The sequence below is a fragment of the Nerophis ophidion genome, linkage group LG04, assembly GCF_033978795.1.
Source record: "Nerophis ophidion isolate RoL-2023_Sa linkage group LG04, RoL_Noph_v1.0, whole genome shotgun sequence".
NCBI lineage: Eukaryota > Metazoa > Chordata > Actinopteri > Syngnathiformes > Syngnathidae > Nerophis > Nerophis ophidion.
The window spans coordinates 51,177,390-51,199,889 of record NC_084614.1 but is presented as its reverse complement, the minus strand read 5'-3'; the positions used below and the strand labels follow the sequence as shown (position 1 = coordinate 51,199,889).

At 40.0% G+C, this 22,500-nt stretch overlaps 1 protein-coding gene across 12 annotated transcripts in view; it reads left to right on the top strand.

The window, feature by feature from the left end:
- The window catches only part of LOC133551493 (RIMS-binding protein 2), a 142,443-nt gene extending 122,877 nt beyond the window's left edge, over positions 1-19,566 (top strand). For 11 of the 12 annotated variants that reach the window (XM_061898254.1, XM_061898250.1, XM_061898251.1 and 8 more), the window contains 4 exons: positions 97-212; positions 276-347; positions 17,289-17,408; positions 18,758-19,566. In XM_061898254.1, the coding sequence (XP_061754238.1) occupies positions 97-212; positions 276-347; positions 17,289-17,408; positions 18,758-19,042 (593 nt within the window). In that variant the 3' untranslated portion in view covers positions 19,043-19,566. Of the gene's footprint in view, positions 1-96; positions 213-275; positions 348-17,288; positions 17,409-18,452; positions 18,488-18,757 lie in introns of all 12 variants that reach the window. The other variant, XM_061898248.1, reaches the window with a different exon arrangement.
- The last annotated feature ends 2,934 nt before the right edge of the window (positions 19,567-22,500 follow it).

The following is a 22,500-nucleotide window of genomic DNA, read 5'->3' as shown; positions in this document are numbered from 1 at the left end:
CACTAGGGCCAATTTAGTGTTGCCAATCGACCTATCCCCAGGTGCATGTCTTTGGAAGTGGGTATTTTTTTTTAACTTTATGTGTTTGATGGACAGATCCAAGCCAGGTAGCTGCTACATGTGCAAAGGGAAAGCCAGTCCAAGGATCTCGCAAGATGGTGGCAATTTTTGATTACGATCCACGAGAAAGCTCCCCCAACACTGATATAGAGGTTAGTTTGGGCACACACAGAGACACATTTTTCTTTTGTTCGTAATGCCTTTTGTTTTTTCAGGTTGAGTTGACCTTCAGCGCCGGAGACGTCATCAATGTGATTGGCGACATGGATGAAGATGGCTTCTTCTATGTATGTATAGTTTCATACACTTCAAAAGTTAAAATACAGTCCAAACTGTGCAAGTTGAAACCGTATCTATAGCAGCCACCTGTATAAGCAGCCAGTAGCCCTATTTTGCATCTCTTAATCTTTTTTTTTCTTCGTAGAGTGAACACTAATGTCAAAATTTGAGTCTTATTTGATATTATTTGATTGTTTACTCTTTTTGGGGTAAACTTGTAAGGAGGTGGTTGGTTGTGTGCTTTTTTCCATAATATTTAAGTTAAATAATTTGATAAATAACATCAACTAATAATGACGCTTGCTTGCGGTTTACGTAAAACTAATACAGTCTTCAACACACGGGTGTGGGCGGTGCTGTACATACTACCCATTCGTCCGCATGCACATCTTTTTATCCCACGCCGACCAGCGATCTTTTTTGTTCTCAAACGTTTAACCAATCAGCAAGCAGCAGCTCTCTCTTCTCACCATCTCATCGAATCATCAACATACAGTGGCCACCTGTCTATAGTGGACACTTACTTCCTTGGAGTGGTTGCAATAGATACTAGTTGGGGCTTTTACACTGCACTTCAAAATCGGCAGAGGTATCGTGTTTGGCATAGCTAAATTCAACAATAATGTCATTGCTCCTCCCAACAGTTGTGACAGTTTTCTACCATACTTGGAATATCCAGAGTGACTCACAGTTAGCCATAAAGCAAATACAATTGCCCTAGTGCAGTGTCATACAAAAAATGGTCACAAATCTACTTGGTCGTAGATAAGTGCAGCACACTAAGAATGCTGGGGACACATGTAAAAGAAGAATCATGCACATCATAGTACAAGGAAACTGGACTCAAGGCCCAAACATACTCGGGAAGAATGTACATGGAACGTAGTCCATGGAGGTATGCACATACGCAAAGCAGATGTCCACCAGGCCTGTGCGTGCGAAGCGGTCAAGTCACGGTGTATGTTTCATATCGACCCGTATGTAAAATGTATTTTTCCGCGAAAACATATTACAAAATTTAAATTGGGCCAACTAAGGAAATAAATCTCTACCACGACTCGCCTTTAAAACAATTGCCAACACAGTTGACATGCTGAGTCAAACTGAATGCAACATTTTGTCCGGGGCAGCTCGTGGCAAGGACCACTTGGGCAAGAATACTCCCCTTCCTCGTCTCTTGAGGCATTTAATGGTTGCACAAACCACCGACTGTCCGGTAGAGCAGGTACACTTTCTCGTTGACAATGTAGTGCACCTTGACAGACAAATGTAAATAGTGTGTGCACACCCTTTTTATTAACCAGTAGAAATGCCGTTTTTTGCCATTCTTCCTCTTCCCTGGCCCAGCAACATCACCACAGCACGCCAGCATGCTGAGGAAAAAGAATACTGGTATTTTTTAAAGGCACTATAGCACCGTTTTCAATTTATTAGTACCGGTATACCGGACGCAACCCTAATATATATATATATATATATATATATATATATATATATATATATATATATATATATATATATATATATATATATATATATATATATATACTGTATATATCAGTTCATCCGTCCGTTTTCTACCACTTGTACTGTATATATCAGTCCATCCGTCCGTTTTCTACCGCTTATTCCCCTGGTGCCTATCTCAGCTACAATCAGGCGGAAAGTGGGGTACAACCTGGACAAGTCGCCACCTCATCGCAGGGTCAATATATATATATATATATATATATATATATATATATATACATATATATATATATATATATACATATATATATATATATATATATACAAACCCCGTTTCCATACGAGTTGGGAAATTGTGTTAGATGTAAATATAAACAGAATACAATGATTTGCAAATCCTTTTCAACCCATATTCAATTGAATGCATTACAAAGACAAGATATTTGATGTTCAAACTCATAAAGTTTTTTTTTGCAAATAATAATTAACTTAGAATTTCATGGCTGCAACACGTGCCAAAATAGTTGGGAAAGGGCATGTTCACCACTGTGTTACATCACATTTTCTTTTAACAACACTCAATAAACGTTTGGGAACTGAGGAAACTAATTGTTGAAGCTTTGAAAGTGGAATTCTTTACCATTCTTGCTTGATGTACAGCTTACTGTAAGTTGTTCAACAGTCCGGGGTCTTCTTGTCGTATTTTACGCTTCATATTGCGCCACACATTTTCGATCGGAGACATGTCTGGACTGCAGGCGGGCCAGGAAAGTACCCACACTCTTTTACTACAAAGCCACGCTGTTGTAACACGTGGCTTGGCATTGTTTTGCTGAAAAAGGCAGGGGCGTCCATGATAACGTTGCTTAGATGACAACATATGTTACTCCAAACCTGTATGGACCATTCAGCATTAATGGTGCCTTCACAGATGTGTAAGTTACCCATGCCTTGGGCACTAATGCACCCCCATACCATCACAGATGCTGGCTTTTGAACTTTGTGCCTTAAACAATCCGGATGGTTATTTTCCTGTTTGTTCCGGAGGACACCACGTCCACAGTTTCCAACTATAATTTGAAATGTGGACTCGTCAGACCACAGAACACTTTCCCGCTTTGCATCAGTCCATCTTAGATGAGCTCGGGCCCAGCGAAGCCGGCGGCGTTCCTGGGTGTTGTTGATGAATGGCTTTCGCTTTGCATAGTACAGTTTTAGCTTGCACTTACAGATGTAGCGACCAACTGTAGTTACTGACAGTGGTTTTATGAAGTGTTCCTGAGCCCATGTGGTGATATCTTTTACACACTGATGTGGATATTTGTGGGTATAGCTTGCACTTACAGATGTAGCGACCAACTGTAGTTACTGACAGTGGTTTTATGAAGTGTTCCTGAGCCCATGTGGTGATATCTTTTACACACTGATGTGGGTATTTGATGCAGTACCGCCTGAGGGATCAAAGGTCCGTAATATCATTGCTTACTTGCAGTGATTTCTCCAGATTCTCTGAACCTTTTGATGATTTTACGGACTGTAGATGGTAAAATCCCTAAATTCCTTGCAATAGCTCATTGAGAAATCTTGTTCTAAAACTGTTCGACAATTTGCTTACAAATTGGTGACCCTCGCCCCATCCTTGTTTATGAATTACTTAGCATTTCATGGAAGCTGCTTTTATACCCAATCATCAATCAATCAATGTTTACTTATATAGCCCTAAATCACTAGTGTCTCAAAGGGCTGCACAAACCACAACACAAACCACTACGACATCCTCGGTAGGTCCACATAAGGGCAAGGAAAACTCACGGCCAGTGGGACGTCGGTGACAATGATGACTCAGTGGAACGTCGCTGACAATGATGACTATGAGAACCTTGGAGAGGACGAAAGCAATGGATGTCGAGCGGGTCTAACATGATACTGTAAAAGGTCAATCCATAGTGGATTCAACACAGCCACGAGAGTCCAGTCCAAAGCGGAGCCAGCAGGAAACCATCCCAAGCGGAGGCGGATCAGCAGCGCAGAGATGTCCCAAGCCGATACACAGGCAATCGGTCCATCCTGGGTCCCTACTATGGACGAGCGGTCCATCCTGGGTCCCGACTCTGGACAGCCAGTGCGTCATCCGTGGCCATCGGACCGGACCCCCTCCACAAGGGAGAGTGGGACATAGAAGTAAAAGAAAAGAAACGGCAGATCAACTGGTCTAAAAAGGGAGTCCATTTAAAGGCAAGAGTATACAAATGAGTTTTAAGGTGAGACTTAAATGCTTCTACTGAGGTGGCATCTCGAACTGTTACCGGTAGGGCATTCAAGAGTACTGGAGCCCGAATGGAAAACGCTCTATAGCCCGCAGACTTTTTTGGGGCTTTGGGAATCACTAATAAGCCGAAGTCCTTTGAACGCAGATTTCTTGCCGGGACATATGGTACAATACAATCGGCAAGATAGGCTGGAGCTAGACCGTGTAGTATTTTATACGTAAGTAGTAAAACCTTAAAGTCACATCTTAAGTGCACAGTAAGCCAGTGTAGGTGAGCCAGTATAGGCGTAATATGATCAAACTTTCTTGTTCTTGTCAAAAGTCTAGCAGCCGTATTTTGTACCAACTGTAATATTTTAATGCTAGACATGGGAAGACCCGAAAATAATATGTTACAGTAATCGAGGCGAGACGTAACGAACTTATTGATAATGATCTCATCATCTTTAGTGGACAGAATGGAGCGAATTTTAGCGATATTACGGAGATGAAAGAAGGCTGTTTTAGTAACGCTTTTAATGTGTGGCTCAAACGAGAGAGTTGGGTCGAAGATAATACCCATATTCTTTACCGTGTCGCCTTGTTTAATTGTTTGGTTGTCAAATGTTAAAGTTGTATTATTAAATAGAGGTCGGTGTCTAGCAGGACCGATAATCAGCATTTCCGTTTTTTTGGCGTTGAGTTGCATAAAGTTAGCGGACATCCATTGTTCAATTTCATTAAGACACGCCTCCAGCTGACTACAATCCGGCGTGTTGGTCAGCTTTAGGGGCATGTAGAGTTGGGTGTCATCAGCATAACAGTGAAAGCTAACACCGTATTTGCGTATGATGTCACCTAGTGGCAGCATGTATATGGTAAAGAGTGCAGGGCCAAGAACTGAACCATGAGGAACTCCACACGTTACCTTAACGTAGTCCGAGGTCACATTGTTATGGGAGACGCATTGCACCCTGTCAGTAAGATAAGAGTTAAACCAAGGCAGGGCTAAGTCGGACATACCAATTCGTGTTTTGATACGTTCGAATAAAATATTAGGATCGACGGTATCGAACGCAGCAATATAGATGATGCATCAGAATCCATCGTTAGCAATAGATCATTAGTCATTTTTGCGAGGGCTGTCTCAGTAGAGTGATATGCCCTGAAACCGGATTGAAAGGTTTCACATAGATTTTTTAGACGCTAAGTGTTCATTTAGCTGCTCTGCAACAATTTTTTCGAGGATTTTTTAAATAAAGGGAAGGTGAGACACTGGTCGGTAGTTTACCATGAGGTCAGGATCGAGGTTAGGTCTTTTAAGGAAAGGATGAATAACCGCTTTTTTGAATGCTAGGGGAACAGTGCCAGAGGAAAGTGATACGTTTATAATATTTAGCACTGATGGACCTAATAATACAAAGAGCTCCTTGATAAGTTTCCCAGGAAGTGGGTCAAGTAAACATGTTGTTTGTTTTATTCCATTTACGTGTTTTAACAATTCCTCTAATGTTATTTCCTCAAAACAAGAGAAACTATTTTGGAGGGCAGTATCCGCCATATATACAATCGTATCTGTGTTAATAGAACCCAGTTGTAGCTGGGACGCATTGTCTTTAATCTCCTTTCTAATGACTTCAATGTTCTTATTAAAGAATTGCATAAAGTCATCTGCTGAGTGGGTGGAGCTACTGGAAGGGGTCCCTAGTTGGGTTAGCGATGCTACCGTACTAAACCAAAATTTAGGATCGTTTTTATTAAGGTGGATGAGATTTGAGTAATATTTAGCTTTAGCTAAGTTAAGCATGCGTTTATAAGTTATTAAACTATCACTCCGTGCTTGATGGTGCACTTCAAGTTTAGTCGTGCGCCATTTGCGTTCCAGCTTTCTACATAAGAATTTTTGAGCTCTAGTTTGTTCTGTAAACCATGGGGTACGCTTTTTTGGAGCTTGTTTTAACTTTAGGGGTGCGATGTTATCAATGGTTTCGCGCAGGGCGTCGTTAAAATTGTTAGTGAGGTTATCAATAGAGCCCACACACTTTGGGAATGGTGCCAGTACCGAGGGCAATAGGTCAGCAAGAGTTGTCGTTGTGGCCGTATTAATGTTGCGGCTGCTATAGCATTTATTATTAAATATTAGTTTGATGAACATGCGTCTGAACCTCGAATTTTATAAGGTAATGATCGGACAATACTTTAGTATACGGGAGTATCGTAATGGTACCCACCTGTTCCCAACTAGCCTGCACACCTGTGGGATGTTCCAAATAAGTGTTTGATGAGCATTCCTCAACTTTATCAGTATTTATTGCCACCTTTCCCAACTTCTTTGTCACGTGTTGCTGGCATCAAATTCTAAAGTTAATGATTATTTGAAAAAAATAAAAAAATGTTTATCAGTTTGAACATCAAATATGTTGTCTTTGTAGCATATTCAACTGAATATGGGTTGAAAAGGATTTGCAAATCATTGTATTCCGTTTATATTTACATCCAACACAATTTCCCAACTCATATGGAAACGGGGTTTGTATATGGCACCGTCGTGTGTGGCTGGGCGTCTACTGCTCTCAGTCTGCCTTCAGTTTTTGTTGATTTTGTCCTGCTGCACTAAACAGTTTGAGTCTCTACTGGTGTATAATCGCCAAGAATTGTTGATTTTTCGACCACCTATCAAAAATATTTTTTCTTTTGATTTTGGTCGTCCAAATGAAGTGCCCCCCGTTGCTGTCAGGTATACCAGCTCACCTCTTCCGGTATCCAGCCCTGAGCTTTCCGCGGTAGTGTCGCCGCGGCACCCATAGTGGCCGGCGGGTAAAGCAGAGAGTACTGTTGGCGTGCTCTTCCAGCGCTGCCCGGACGGGAAACGGATTAAGCGGTTCCTTTGTTGCTTTCTGGCCGTACGTGGATCCATCGGGTTACCCTGTACCGGAATTTGTCCCCGATGAGAGACCCTGCACTCGCCGCACCCGCACCTATACAGCTCGGTGCCGCCAACGTGGGGTGAATCCTTCAAATTTAAAGTTGCTGTGCCGGGATACCCAGTGTGCTGCGACGCTGGTCTCATCTCCTGCCAGAATTGGTCTGGTAAATGCCAGATCAATGGCGAACAAAACGTTCCCTCTCAGGGATTTTTTCGAGTCACGCTGTCTGGAATTCCTTTGCATTACGAAGACGTGGCTCGGTGCCAGTGAGTGCAGTGTTTTCTCCGAACTTCTGCCGGCAGACTCTTGCTATTTTAACTCTCTTCGTTCCTCTGGCCGTGGAGGAGGAACGGCGACACTTTATAATAATGACTATAAATGTAAGCAATGCTTTCCTTTGTCATTTTTCTTCAGCTTTGAAATGACTTTATTTGAGGTGTGTCGCGCTGACACGGTGCTGTGCGCTGTCATTTACCCCCCGCCCAAATACAATAAGGACTTCATCAATCAATCAATGTTTACTTATATAGCCCTAAATCACTAGTGTCTCAAAGGGCTGCACAAACCACTACGACATCCTCGGTAGGCCCACATAAGGGCAAGGAAAACTCACACCCAGGGAAAACTCACACCCAGTGGGACATCGGTGACAATAATGACCCAGTGGGACGTCGGTGACAATGATGACTATGAGAACCTTGGAGAGGAGGAAAGCAATGGATGTCGAGCGGGTCTAACATGATACTGTGAAAGTTCAATCCATAATGGATCCAACACAGTCACGAGAGTCCAGTCCAAAGCGGATCCAACACAGCAGCGAGAGTCCCGTTCACAACGGAGCCAGCAGGAAACCATCCCAAGCGGAGGTGGATCAGCAGTGCAGAGATGTCCCCAGCCGATACACAGGCAAGCAGTACATGGCCACCGGATCGGACCGGACCCCCTCCACAAGGGAGAGTGGGACATAGGAGAAAAATAAAAGAAACGGCAGATCAACTGGTCTAAAAAGGGAGTCTATTTAAAGGCCAGAGTATACAAATGAGTTTTAAGGTGAGACTTAAATGCTTCTACTGTGGTGGCTTCTCGAACTGTTACCGGGAGGGCATTCCAGAGTACTGGAGCCCGAATGGAAAACGCTCTATAGCCCGCAGACTTTTTTGGGGCTTTGGGAATCACTAATAAGCCGGAGTCCTTTGAACGCAAATTTCTTGCCGGGACATATGGTACAATACAATCGGCAAGATAGGATGGAGCTAGACCGTGTAGTATTTTATACGTAAGTAGTAAAACCTTAAAGTCACATCTTAAGTGCACAGGAAGCCAGTGCAGGTGAGCCAGTACAGGCGTAATGTGATCAAACTTTCTTGTTCTTGTCAAAAGTCTAGCAGCCGCATTTTGTACCAACTGTAATCTTTTAATGCTGGACATGGGGAGACCCGAAAATAATACGTTACAGTAGTCGAGGCGAGACGTAACAAACGCATGGATAATGATCTCAGCGTCTTTAGTGGACGGAATGGAGCGAATTTTAGCGATATTACGGAGATGAAAGAAGGCCGTTTTAGTAACGCTTTTAATGTGTGCCTCAAAGGAGAAAGTTGGGTCGAAGATAATACCCAAATTCTTTACCGTGTCGCCTTGTTTAATTGTTTGGTTGTCAAATGTTAGAGTTGTATTATTAAATAGAGGTCGGTGTCTAGCAGGACCGATAATCAGCATTTCCGTTTTTTTGGCGTTGAGTTGCAAAAAGTTAGCGGACATCCATTGTTTAATTTCATTAAGACACACCTCCAGCTGACTACAATCCGGCGTGTTGGTCAGCTTTAGGGGCATATAGAGTTGGGTGTCATCAGCATAACAGTGAAAGCTAACACCGTATTTGCGTACGATGTCACCTAGCGGCAGCATGTAGATGCTGAAGAGTGCAGGGCCAAGGACCGAACCCTTGGGAACTCCACACGATACCTTAACGTAGTCCGAGGTCACATTGTTATGAGAGACACACTGCATCCTATCAGTAAGATAAGAGTTAAACCAAGACAGGGCTAAGTCGGACATACCAATTCGTGTTTTGATACGTTCTAATAAAATATTATGATCGACAGTATCGAAAGCAGCGCTAAGATCGAGGAGCAGCAACATAGATGACGCATCAGAATCCATCGTTAGCAATAGATCATTAGTCATTTTTGCGAGGGCTGTCTCCGTGGAGTGATTTGCCCTGAAACCAGATTGAAAGGTTTCACATAGATTGTTAGACGCTAAGTGTTCATTTAACTGCTCCGCAACAATTTTTTCGAGGATTTTTGAAATAAAGGGAAGGTGAGACACCGGTCGGTAGTTTACCATGAGGTCAGGATCGAGGTTAGGTCTTAAAAGAAGAGGATGAATAACCGCTTTTTTGAATGGTAGGGGAACAGTGCCCGAGGAAAGTGATAAGTTTATAATATTTAGCACTGATGGACCTAATAATACAAAGAGCTCCTTGATCAGTTTCCCAGGAAGAGGGTCAAGTAAACATGTTGTTTGTTTTATTCCATTTACACGTTGTAACAATTCCTCTAATGTTATTTCCTCAAAACGAGAGAAACTATTTTGGAGGGCAGTATCCGCCGTATATACAATCGTATCAGTGTTAATAGAACCCCGTTGTAGCTGGGACGCATTGTCTTTAATCTCCTTTCTAATGACTTCAATTTTATTACTAAAGAATTGCATAAAGTCATCAGCTGAGTGGGTGGAGCTAATGGAAGGGGTCCCTTGTTGGGTTAGCGATGCTACCGTACTAAACAAACATTTAGGATCGTTTTTATTACGGTGGATGAGATTTGAGTAATATTTAGCTTTAGCTAAGGTAAGCATGCGTTTATAAGTTATTAAACCATCACTCCATGCTTGATGGTTTAATAACATAATAATTTCTGAGCTCTAGTTTCTTCTGTAAACCACGGGGTACGCTTTTTTGGAGCCTTTTTTAACTTTAGCGGTACTATGTTATCAAGGGTTTCGCGCAGGGCCTCGTTAAAGTTGTTAGTGAGGTTATCAATAGAGCCCACAGTAGGTCAGTAGGTCAGCAAGAGTTGTCGTTGTGGCCGTATTAATGTCGCGGCTGCTATAGCAGTTATTATTATTATTAGTTTGACGAACATGCGTCTGAACCTCGAATTTTATAAGGTAAAGATCGGACAATACTTTAGTACACGGGAGTATCGTAACTTTGGAAACGGTGATACCCCTGACAAGCACTAGGTCTATCGTATTACCGTTGCGATGCGTGGGTTCATTTATTATTTGTGTGAGACCACAGCTATCAATTATAGTCTGGAGCGCTACGCACGGTGGGTCCGATGGGGTATTCATATGGATATTAAAGTCCCTCATTATGATTATATTATCGGCGTGTGTCACTAGATCAGCAACGAACTCTGAGAATTCATTGATAAAGTCCGAATAGGGCCCTGGGGGGCGGTAGATAACAGCCAGGTGTAGAGGCAGCGGTGTGACAGACCTCATAGTAAGCACCTCAAACGATTTATATTTATTATTTATGTTAGGACTAAGGTTAAAGTTTTCGTTGTATATTAGTGCGACCCCCCCACCCGGACGGGCAATATGCGCATGTGTAAAGTTAGGAGGACATGCCTCATTTAGCGCAAAAAAGTCGTTTGGTTTAAGCCAGGTTTCGCTGAGACCGATGACGTGAAGATTGTTGTCTCTGATGATATCATTAACTAACAACGTTTTGGGAGACAATGATCTTATGTTTAAAAAACCTATATTATAGGTAGTGGGCTGTTTTAGGGAATTTTTGACCAAATTATCTGTAGTAGCAATATTAATAATGTTGTGTTTATTATGCCCAGTGCATTTAGTATAATTACGACCATATCTAGGAATTGATACGGCGGGAATTTTCCGATTGTATGATTGTTGCTTTGATAAACTGCACGGATCATGGTTAGCCACCTCAGTAGAACACATGTTCCGATTGTTTGTTTGTTGCTTTGATAAACTGCACGCATCATAGTTAGCCACCTCAGTAAAACACATGTCCAAAACTTGTTCTAATTTAACTGACTCCTTACCCAGACCAGTAGTCTCGCATCTTCCATTTAAATCCGGCTTCAGGATGGAGGGAAGTGGCGTTCTGTGGGGATTAGCCTTCTGCTTTGTTTTTAGCCCCGCTCGACATCCGCGTTTCCGATCACACCGCTGGCGTCTGCTCCGTAAACGGCCCCCGCTGCTACTATACTCCCCCGCTTCACAGGCCGCTGGATGTAGCCGTCGGAGTATTCCCGTGCTAATTAGCACGTCTAGCAAGCACGCGTCTATCAGTCCAAAACGGCCCGATATGTCCACATCCAGAAGTGTCTGGCGGTCGTACGTGATCACGGAGTGACCACGATGAGAGCCAGCCATGAAGTTTGCAGAATTGTCCGGTTTTTCTGCCAAATGTTCCATCTTTAGCAAGAGCTCCGCGATGTTGCAGCCCGTCCGGGCGCCGCCATCTTGGAAAAAATGACTTTTCGGACTTTTTGGCAGGAATTATGCCCCGCTATGATCTTGTCTTCATTGTTGGAGATTTTAATATCCATGTATGCTGTCCCGACAAGCCACTGGTGAAAGATTTTTTAAATCTTATAGACTCTTTTAATTTGACACAGTTTGTGTCAGGCCCCCACACGGACGTGGTCACACGCTTGATCTTGTCCTGTCATATGGTCTACCTGTGTCTAACTTGGACATTTGTGACAATGTGCTGTCAGACCATATGCCTGTCATATTTGAGGCCAGTTTTAATAGCTTGACAGCTGGAGCGTGTCTCTGTTGAGTTTTTAACCCTTCCACTGCTGGTCAGTTTATTATTGCTTTTAACCAAGGTTTTTTACCCTCTTGACTGTTTTTTCTGACACTGAGAAACTTAGTGCATTGTTTGACTCCACCTGTGAGACTGCCTTGAACTCAGTGGCTCCTTTAAAAATCAAAAAGGCCAAGACTAAATCAGAACCCTGGTTTAATGAGAAAACCCGTGCGATCAGACACGAGTGCCGCAAAGCTGAACGCAGGTGGAAGAAGGACAAGCTTCAGGTGTCACTCCAGATTTTAAAGGACTGTTGGCATTGATATCAGAGCACAGTAAAAGAGGAAAAAAGAGAACATTTGGCAAACATTATTGCCTCAAATGGTTTGGACCCTCGTGTTTTATTTAAAACCATTGACTCTGTTCCCTCAGCCTACATGCTTGGAACCCTCCTCTGAATTGTGCAATGCCTTTTTAGAGTATTTTATTGATAAAATTGCCACAACAAGGGCTCTCATTTTTGTTCCGACTTCTCACCCTTCTGTCCCGTTTAACTACTCTCCTGTTTTTAATCAGTTTGAGCAAGTGACTCCGCGGCTGTTAGAAGAATTAACGAATCATAAGAAGCCCTCAGGTTCCCCCCATGATGCTGTCCCTCCTACATTTTTTAAAAAGGTGTTTTCTTGCATAGGGCAGCCTGTTCTTAACATTTTAAATAGCAGTCTGTTTTCTGGTGTGGTTCCTACCAGTTTTAAACACGCCGTGGTTCAACCGCTTTTAAAGAAACCTGGTCTTGACAGTTCAGTTTTAGCCCATTTTAGACCCATTTCTAAGCTGCCTTTCCTCTCAAAGATCTTGGAGAAGATTGTTTTTACCCAGTTAATCACTTTTTTAGAGGACTGTGATATTTTAGAAGTCTTTCAATCGGGTTTTAAACTCCATAGTACCGAGTCAGCATTACTAAGGGTTTTTAATGACATCCTGAGAGCAACAGATTTAGGTGATCATGTGATTTTAGTTTTAGTGGATCTAACAGCAACATTGTGGACCATAATATTTTAATTAGCCGCCTACAGCATCAAGTGGGCATCTGTGGTACTGCTTTAGGTTGGCTGAAGTCATATTTGACTAACAGGACTTTCCCTGTAAATCAATCAATCAATCAATCAATGTTTACTTATATAGCCCTAAATCACTAGTGTCTCAAAGGGCTGCACAAACCACTACGACATCCTCGGTAGGCCCACATAAGGGCAAGGAAAACTCACACCCAGTGGGACGTCGGTGACAATAATGTTGCTGGTTTTGAATCCTCTGTTGCTCCATTGACATGTGGGGTCCCACAAGGCTCAGTTTTAGGACCACTGCTCATTTCTATTTATTTACTTCCTCTGGGCTCAATCCTAAGAAAGCATGATATTTGTTTTCATTGTTATGCCTATGACACACAAATGTATTTTCCGATAAAGAGAAATCATGTCTCTTCAATGCAGTCACTACTTGCTTGCCTTGAAGATATCAAGGCCTGGATGGCGCTAAATGTCTTAAATTTCAATGAAAAGAAGACATAAGTGATAGTGTTTGGACCTAGTGGTACCTGTGAGCTCCCCCCTGTTGACATTGGCCCCTTGACTTTGTACATTGAGCCCATCGTCACCAACCTGGGCTTTCGTATTGACAGTGATTTTAAATTGGACCGTCAGATTGGCACAGTGGTGAAAACCAGCTTTTTTTATTTACGTCAGCTGTTCAAGGTTAAAAACCTCCTTTCTAGACAACGGTTTGAGACAGTAATCCATGCATTTATTACATCTCGGCTGGATTACTGTAACTCTTTGTATTTTGGTATTAATCATTCCTCTCTCTCACGTCTGCAGCTGGCCCAAAATGCAGCTGCCCGACTTTTAACAAACACAAGAAAAAGAGAGCACATTACTCCTGTTTTAGCCTCCCTCCACTGACTGCCTGTGTCTTTAGAGTCCATTTTAAAATGATCTTACTCGTTTTTAAATCCTTACATGGTCGTGCCCCACCTTACCTCTCTGAGCTGCTCCACCTCTATGCCCCCACCCGGTCCCTCAGGTCAGCTGATCAGCTGATCCGGGAGGTCCCCACATCAGAACGCAAGCTCAGAAGGGACAGAGCCTTCTCTGTTGCGGGTCCCAAACTCTAAAACAATCTCCCTCTCCATGTGAGACATGCCCCTTCTTTGGCTATTTTTAAGACCCTTCTTAAAACCTATTTTTATTCACTGGCTTTTAACCCAGCATGAGACTTTAAACTGTTTTTAACTTTTAACTGTTTTTAACTTTTTAATTGCTTTTTATCTAACAAATTGTTCTTAGGGTAATTTGTGTTTGCTATTTCAATGTGTTTTTTCACTTCTGTTTTTAATGTTATTTTTTTAGTCTGTCCTTTGCCTTTATTTCTTTGTGGTGTACAGCCCTTTGTTCTTCAACTGTGGTTGGTTTTAAAGGCCTTTATGAATAAAGTTGGTATGGTATGGATTATATATATATATATATATATATATATATATATATATATATATATATATATACATATATATATATATATACATATATGTATATATATATATATATATATATATACATATATATGTATATATATATATATATATATATACATATATGTATATATATATATATATATATATATATATATATATATATATATACATATATGTGTGTATGTATGTATGTATGTATGTATGTATATATATATATATGTATATATATATATATATATATGTATATATAAATATGTATATATGTATATATATATAGATGTGTATATATACATATGTGTATGTATATGTAAATATGCATGTGTATATATATGTATGTATGTAAATATATGCATATATATGTATGTATGTATGTAAATATATGCATATATACATATGTGTGTATGTATATATATATAGATATATATCTATATATATATATATATATATATATATATATATAGTATGTCCTTTAATTGCCGCAGGGCATATAGTATGCGCCTGCCTTGAATTACTGCCGGGTCAAACTCGCTTTGGAAAATAATTAGCGCGTGCTTAGTATTACCGCCTGGTCAAACTCGTGACGTCACGAGTGACACTTCCCCTGTCATTTTCCTGAAGGAACTCTCCTGAAGGAATCAATAAAGTACTATCTATCTATCTATCTATCTATCATTTTCAAAATGGAGGAGGCTGATTTCAATACCGGTAATTTGAAATCGCATAAAGGGAAGAAGATTGAGAGCTATTCAGTAGGATTTAAGGTCCAAGCTTACATCACACTCAAATTTTTACTGCAAGCCTTTGGTAAGTGCCGGAGTGAGAAGAGGTTATAAAATATCTAGCGCCCCGGCGGCAATTCAAGGAAATACGGTATATGTATATTAGGTGTGTAACGGTACGTGTATTTGTGATGAAACATTTCGGTACGGGGGTTTCGGTTCGGTTTGGAGGCTTACCGAACGAGTTCCACACGGACATATTAAGTTGCGCACCGCACGTTGTGGAAACAATGCACCATGAATTGATTTACTTGGACCCCGACTTAAACAAGTTGAAAAACTTATTCGGGTGTTACCATTTAGTGGTCAATTGTACGGAATATGTACTGTACTGTGCTATCTACTAATAAAAGTTTCAATCCGTTGGCGGTATGCAAGGGGATGTGATGGCAGATTGACACCAGGTGGCAGTAGTGTACACTTTGTTTTATATAAAGTAAATATGTATATAATAAGAATAACAAACAACACTAATGAATAAACCAAGGAAATAAAGTGTGACAAAAACCTCAAGTGTGTATGGTGTAAGACTATGTGTGAAGATTAGCTGGAGTATTTCTTACCAAAGTGTTGGAGGTCCGTGTTGAAATTCGGGGTGCAGTCCTAATGGGCAAGACAGGCAGGGTAGTCCATGGGCGGAAATAAGGAGTCAAAAACCAGAAGATCACAAGGAAGACAGGAAAGATCCGGAAGCACACGACACATAGCGTTACTCGAGGATGGACACAAGCAAGGTACGGAAGGCTATACTCCGGCATCGGCATGCCAAGTACTGCACGCTTATGAAGGCAGGTCCTTCATTAAGGGCAGGCGCGGTAATTGATTACAGCTGGCGACCGCTGCAGGGCAGAGACGCGCGCGGAGCGTCCCGGGCACGCCCGCTGGAGCGCACAGACGGATGAGCGCCGCCGGCAAGGGTCAATCAATAAAAAAACAAAAAAACACACGGCATGCTAGCAGCGACCGAGCTACGATAGACTGATCATACCTTCTCTTTTCACTGGATATGTCCTCTTTTGCGGGGCTGTCCGGGTGGAATTTCTTAAATGCCTCAAATGTAATTTTAAGTTAGGGTTGCGTGTATTTTCAATGTACGTTCAGGGTTAAGAAGGGGTTAAAAACAAAACAAATTGTGCGCAGCAACATTCGTGAGGGAGGGGCAGAGACAAAGAGAGCGAGAGAGTTATGATAAACGCGCATGCGTCGCCAGGCTCTGCTTTTTACTCATAGATTTATCAGATTTAATTTTTTATTATCTATAGCAGGGGTGTCAGAAGTGTGTCCCGAAGGCCATTTGCGGCTCACAGCTCATGTTTTAAAAGCCCACGGCACATTCTAAAAATACTATTAAAATAAACAAAAACATAAACAAAAGTGAAATGAAAAAGCTTAGAGGCTAAATGTAATTTAGAAAAAGTTGCAACGTTGACTAATAAAACAAAGCTGTTTTTTTTTTTTTTTCAAACTGTCATTGCTCAAAACATAAGATTTAATCAAAATCAATGTTACTATGAATTATTGACCCATCCAAGTTTCCGATTACTTCACATCAAATATTCCACTAATATTCCACCAATATTTTTGGTGGAAGATTTAGCAAATTTGGTAAATAAAAACCCAAAAAATGTATATTTTGTTGTTTTCTTACTGTACCGAAAATGAACCGAACCGTGACTTCTGAACCGAGGTACGCACTGAACCGAAATTTTTGTGTACCGTTACACCCCTAATATATATATATATATATATATATATATATATATATATATATATATATATATATATATATATATATATATATATATATATATATATATGTATATATATATATATATTCCTACCTTCAAGCATGGTGGTGGTTGTGTTATGCTCTGGACCTGTTGTGCTGCCAATGTAACTGGTGTTTTGGTATGAGTATGTGCCCTAATCACTTTATCACCAAAAAAAAAAAAAATTGTTTTAGAAATGATTGGAAATGATTTGGTCACATTTTCAGTAGACCCATAATAAATTCATAAAGAAAAAACAAAGTTCATGAATGTTTTTTGTGACCAACAAGTATGTGCACAAATGTTAACACAATGTTAACTCCAGTCTACATACCAACGCCATTAGTGTAGACATGCTAGGACAGCATACCACTTAACAGTTTGTTACCCATTGTTCTGATATCTGATGTTTGGTGTTCGCTCAGGGTGACTTGCATGGACAACGAGGGTTGGTGCCCTCTAATTTCCTGCAGGCTTTTCCAGAGAAGGCCCCAGCCGAAGATTTTTCAGCTCAGCCTGCACAAGAACACAAGAAAGAATCACAGGTAGTTTCTGGTACTTGCAGTTTTCTTGCCTGCCTTTGCATGTCACAGTGGAATTATCTTTTGTAAAAAACCCGTAAAAGTGTAATTATCAAGTCACTGTTCACTCTGTTCTTCGCACTACTAAAAAGTGCTGAAATCAGCATACGTATAAGGTCAACCGCTTGTGTGGACATAAGATTTTAGACCCAATGGGGTAATTTCTATTAAAGACAGTTCTGTTTGCGTCAACATGTTTATTTTTATTTTTTAAATAAGGGCACATTGTAAGTACGCATCCTAGAGACACCATGTTTACATAACAAAAAACATACACATTTTCAGCAAAACATTCCAAATACGGAAAAAACTGAACTGACAGTTTTTTTACTTCTACTTCAAAGTCCTTCAGGCCAACAAGAGTCCCAAGGACATGGTGACAGTGACAGTAAAGCATGCACACAGTGCGATATAACTGAAAAAAAAGATGGCAGGCTTTACCACAGCAGCTAACAAAGTGCATCTATTTATTTATTCATTTTATTCATTTATTTTTTTCCAGAATAAAGATTTGTTTCATTGTCATTGTAGGTATAGAACGAAAATACTGCCACACCTCTGTTAAATAAAATAAAATAAATAAATAATTGAAAAAATAATACAAAATAATATCATTAAAATATGCACAAATGGTGCAAAATGATGTCAACAAACAAAAATATTTTATTACCGACCATTTTTTTAAACTCTTTGGCCAATGTTACAAGCATCTGAAGCAATAAGCTAGTTGCAGTTGATAACTGTGAGCTAAAATATGATCAGTCATGCACAAACCACATGACATTATCTGATATGGACGCACATGCCTTTCCTAAATATTTACACAGGTGTGGACGTCAGTCTGCCATTGCGATGGACATCAACATAAGCACGCTCCACTGGACTCATGTGTTTTGTGGGAATGCTTTTTTCCAACCACAATTACTGTATTTCACTTCTCTGTTGCACTTTTTCTTTAATTATGTTGTTCTTTCTTCCTACTGCTTCATTTTGCATGGCCTTTTGCAGAGACAGAAACGAACTGTGCACTTTGAGACTTGACTGTAAGTGTTGGAGCAGCTCAGTGGTTTTCACAAGCATCCCCCATTCACTGTCATCCTCCTTCCACTGGAGTCTCACTTTACTACTTATTTTAAATCCTCAATCCACATTTTTAGCTCTCAGAAGTTGTTAGAATACCTTACTGATTATGTGTCCCTATCCTTAATGTATGTTCTTTGTAGCAAATATTAGTTAGTGTTAACAAACATTAGAAAATACAAATAAAAAGTCACCAACTCTTTTATTGAATTATTTTTTTTTTCCTTCTAAAGGGAACTTCATCTACAGAACCGCAGGAACCGGATCTGTATTCAATCCAAGACACTTTTAATCTACAACCAGAACCTGCCTTCCCTAATCGACTAGCGCACGTAGACCCACTTCCCCATCTTCAACTTCCTGGCAGAACCACATCAAACTTGGTTCCAGTTCATGCCTCTCCTCCAACCCCCCAGCTGCAGACTGACTCCTCTACACCGGCCAAGAAGAAGAAAAGAGGAATTTTCTCCAAAGGCAAGAAACTGTTCAAAAGATTTGGATTCAGCAAGAAAGAATGAAAGGCAGGATGTCTAATTTGACTCTTGATTGCATTTCAAGCACTTTCGTCATCTTCAATGTTAATCTCAGTCTGTGCAATTGGTGGCTATCAGATTTAAGAAGTACAATATATATTAATACTTATACATTAACTGGAAATGGTAGATTCACTGAAGAATTGTGCAAGCCCATATTAATGACTCACAGTACAATCAGGCTTTAATAATCTGTAGTTATCTTTCTGGTTCTCTCATCTTTGGAGAAATCCACAGGCCAGGACTGGACCCGCTACAACTGCATGGAACACCGCACATATGGCTACACTTACAGTAAAGTGCAGAACCTACACTTTAATGTTAATTATAATAGAATGGCCTGCCTTGTAGTCTCTTCAATACAAAGCTGTACTCCAGCAAATACTCTTGGAACTTGAATACCTCTACAGTACAGTATAGACAAAGATTCCAGGATTCAAGTTGGAGAAGTCTGATCTGATTATCATCCTGGCTGTTGATTAATTTGACATTAAACCTTCAGATATTAAGGGAGACGGAGTTAAGTACATGCTGAGGCACCCGTGTGGGTATGTTGATAGGATGATTTAAAGTGTTCATTTTTAAAGACAAATAATTTTACAGAGTAATAAGTGAAGTGAATTATATTTATATGGCGCTTTTCGCAAGGGATTCAAAGGCCTTTACATTGTGAAACCCAATGTCTAAGTTACATTTTTAAACCAGTGTGGGTGGCACCGGGAGCAGGTGGGTAAAGTTTCTTGCCCAAAGACACAATGGCAGTGACCAGGATGGCAGAAGTGGGCATCTAACCTGCAACCCTGAAGTTCCTGGCAGAGCCGCTTTACCAACCAAGCTGTACCGCCCCAAGTAAGAGATCGTTCTTATCTGCTTACAATTTTGGCTCTCACTAGAAAACGATCGCTGCTTGCTGGTGTGATCTCACGTCCCTATAATAGCTGGCCATATTTTGGCCTCCCACATCTCTTATTATATATTTTTTTTCTGCACACAAGAATATTTTCCTCATAGTGTTAGGAAGATGTTTCTACATTGCAGAATGGGGTTGTCGGGATACCCCACTGTCAGACAGGAAGCTTTCCATGCCATCGCGCGCCTCATGCCAGTGGTATCTCGCAGTCGACCGGGTGGAAATTGGGCGAACGAACAATTAAATCTCTGCCGCATTTATTTGTTTATCAGAATGATTTAGTTTCTTTTTGAGCTATACCAGCAGTTGTACAGCTCTGAAGGCAGAGGCTGAAGTGCAATCCACTTCTCTAGGTTGGAGTTGAACAACCAACAACCAAATTCAATAAAGAAGGCAACAATGTTACTTAGAGCTGTGAAGCTTTGGGGACCATTCCATTCACTTCTTAGGGGGAACAATTTGATTAAGGATCGATTCTCAATTCAAATCAATTTTCGATTAAAAATCAATACTTTTCTAATAACATTGGGTGCTAGTTATATTATTAACTATATTCCTCCATAAAATGAATAACAGCGCTGATACATTTCTATATTACTTAAAATAAAACTGGTTTTGTTTAATAAAATTCTGTTCAAACATTTAATAAAGTCAAATACAGATAAGGCAAATTGAGAAGTATCCCCCACTTCTCTCTTCTAAAGTAAATCTGTATATCAGTTATAGGCATCTACATCAACAATATGATTTTTCTGATTATCTGGACAGGACAAATTAAAAAAAAATATATATATATATATATATACATATATATATATATATATATATATATATATGTATATATTTGGTAATCAATTAGGAATAATCACAGGTAATAATTGTGATTCAATTGAAAATCGATTTTGTTTTTGACACCACTTAAGTTACTATATGTATATATATATATATATATATATATATATATATATATGTATATATATATTTTTTTTTTTATTTATTTATTTGCAATTCATATGGCACACTGCAATCTATTGAGTTCAGATGAATACCAAATGTTCTAAAATACTGTACACAGGATTTTTATTATTCAGTCAGTTAATACAAACATATTTGATGTTAAAGATGTTATCGAACTTAATAGCACATTAAATAACAAAATGAAAAGTAACGTCACAGTTACTTTGCTGAGTAACTAGTACCTCTTAAAATGAGGTAACTGAGTTACTAACTCAATTACTTTTTGGGAGAAGTAATTTTTAAGGTAAGATGACCAACACTGCTTGTAACCAGTCAGTAAACACTACTATCGTCACAAGCTGTTTATTTCACTCTTTAATTATAATTATGATTATCGACTTTGGGAAAAATCTATCGAATCAGTTACAACTGTGAAAGTCCTTAGTTAAACACAGCCCTGCTGATTGGATCCATTTGAATCGAATCTGTCGGTCCATGTTTTTAAAGACTTTATAGGTGAAGTCACTGGTGTGCAGATTGTGGCCTGAGGGCAATTTGTGGACATAGCTTGCTTTTAATTGTCACATTCTCAGGAAACATGAAAATGAAAAAAAGAGCAAAAAGGCGTGTAAAGACAAAAAGTTTAGATTATACAAAAATGATTCATGCAATAACTAACTATAATTTTTTTCACCCAAAACACAAAGCTGAGAAGCTGGCTGTGTTTTCCTTATATATATATATATATATATATATATATATATATATATATATATATATATATATATATATATATATATATATATATACGAGTTCTCCCACTTAAAATGATGACAGAGGTCTGTAATTTTCATCATAGGTACACTTCAACTGTGAGAGACAGCATGTGAAAAAAACATCCAGGAATTCATTTTGTAGGAATTTTAAAGAATTTATTTGTAAATTGTGGTGGAAAATAAGTATTTGGTCAATAACAAAAATTCAACTCAATACTTTGTAATATAACCTTTGTTGGCAATAACAGAGGTCATTACTATAGGTCTTTACCAGGTTTGCACATTGCCCATTCCTCTATGCAGATCTTCTCGAGAGCAGTTATGTTTTGGGGCTGTCGCCGAGCAACACTGACTTTCAAGTCCCTCCACAGATTTTCTATGGGGTTCAGGTCTGGAGACTGGTTAGGCAACTCCAGGACTTTCAAATACTTCTTACGGAGCCACTCCTTCGTTGCCCGGGCGGTGTGTTTGGGATCATTGTCGTACTGGAAGACCCAGCCACGTTTCATCTTCAAAGCTCTCACTGATGGAAGGAGGTTTTGGCTCAAAATCTCACGATACATGGCCCAATTCATTCTTTGCTTAACACAGATCAGCCGTCCTGTCCCCTTAGCAGAAAAACAGCCCCAAAGCATGATGTTTCCACCCCCATGCTTCACAGTAGGTATGGTGTTCTTGGGATGCAACTCAGTATTCTTCTTCCTCCAAACACGACGAGTTGAGTTTATACCAAAAAGTTATATTTTGGTTTCATCTGACCACATGACATTTTTCCAATCCTCTGCTGTATCATCCATGTG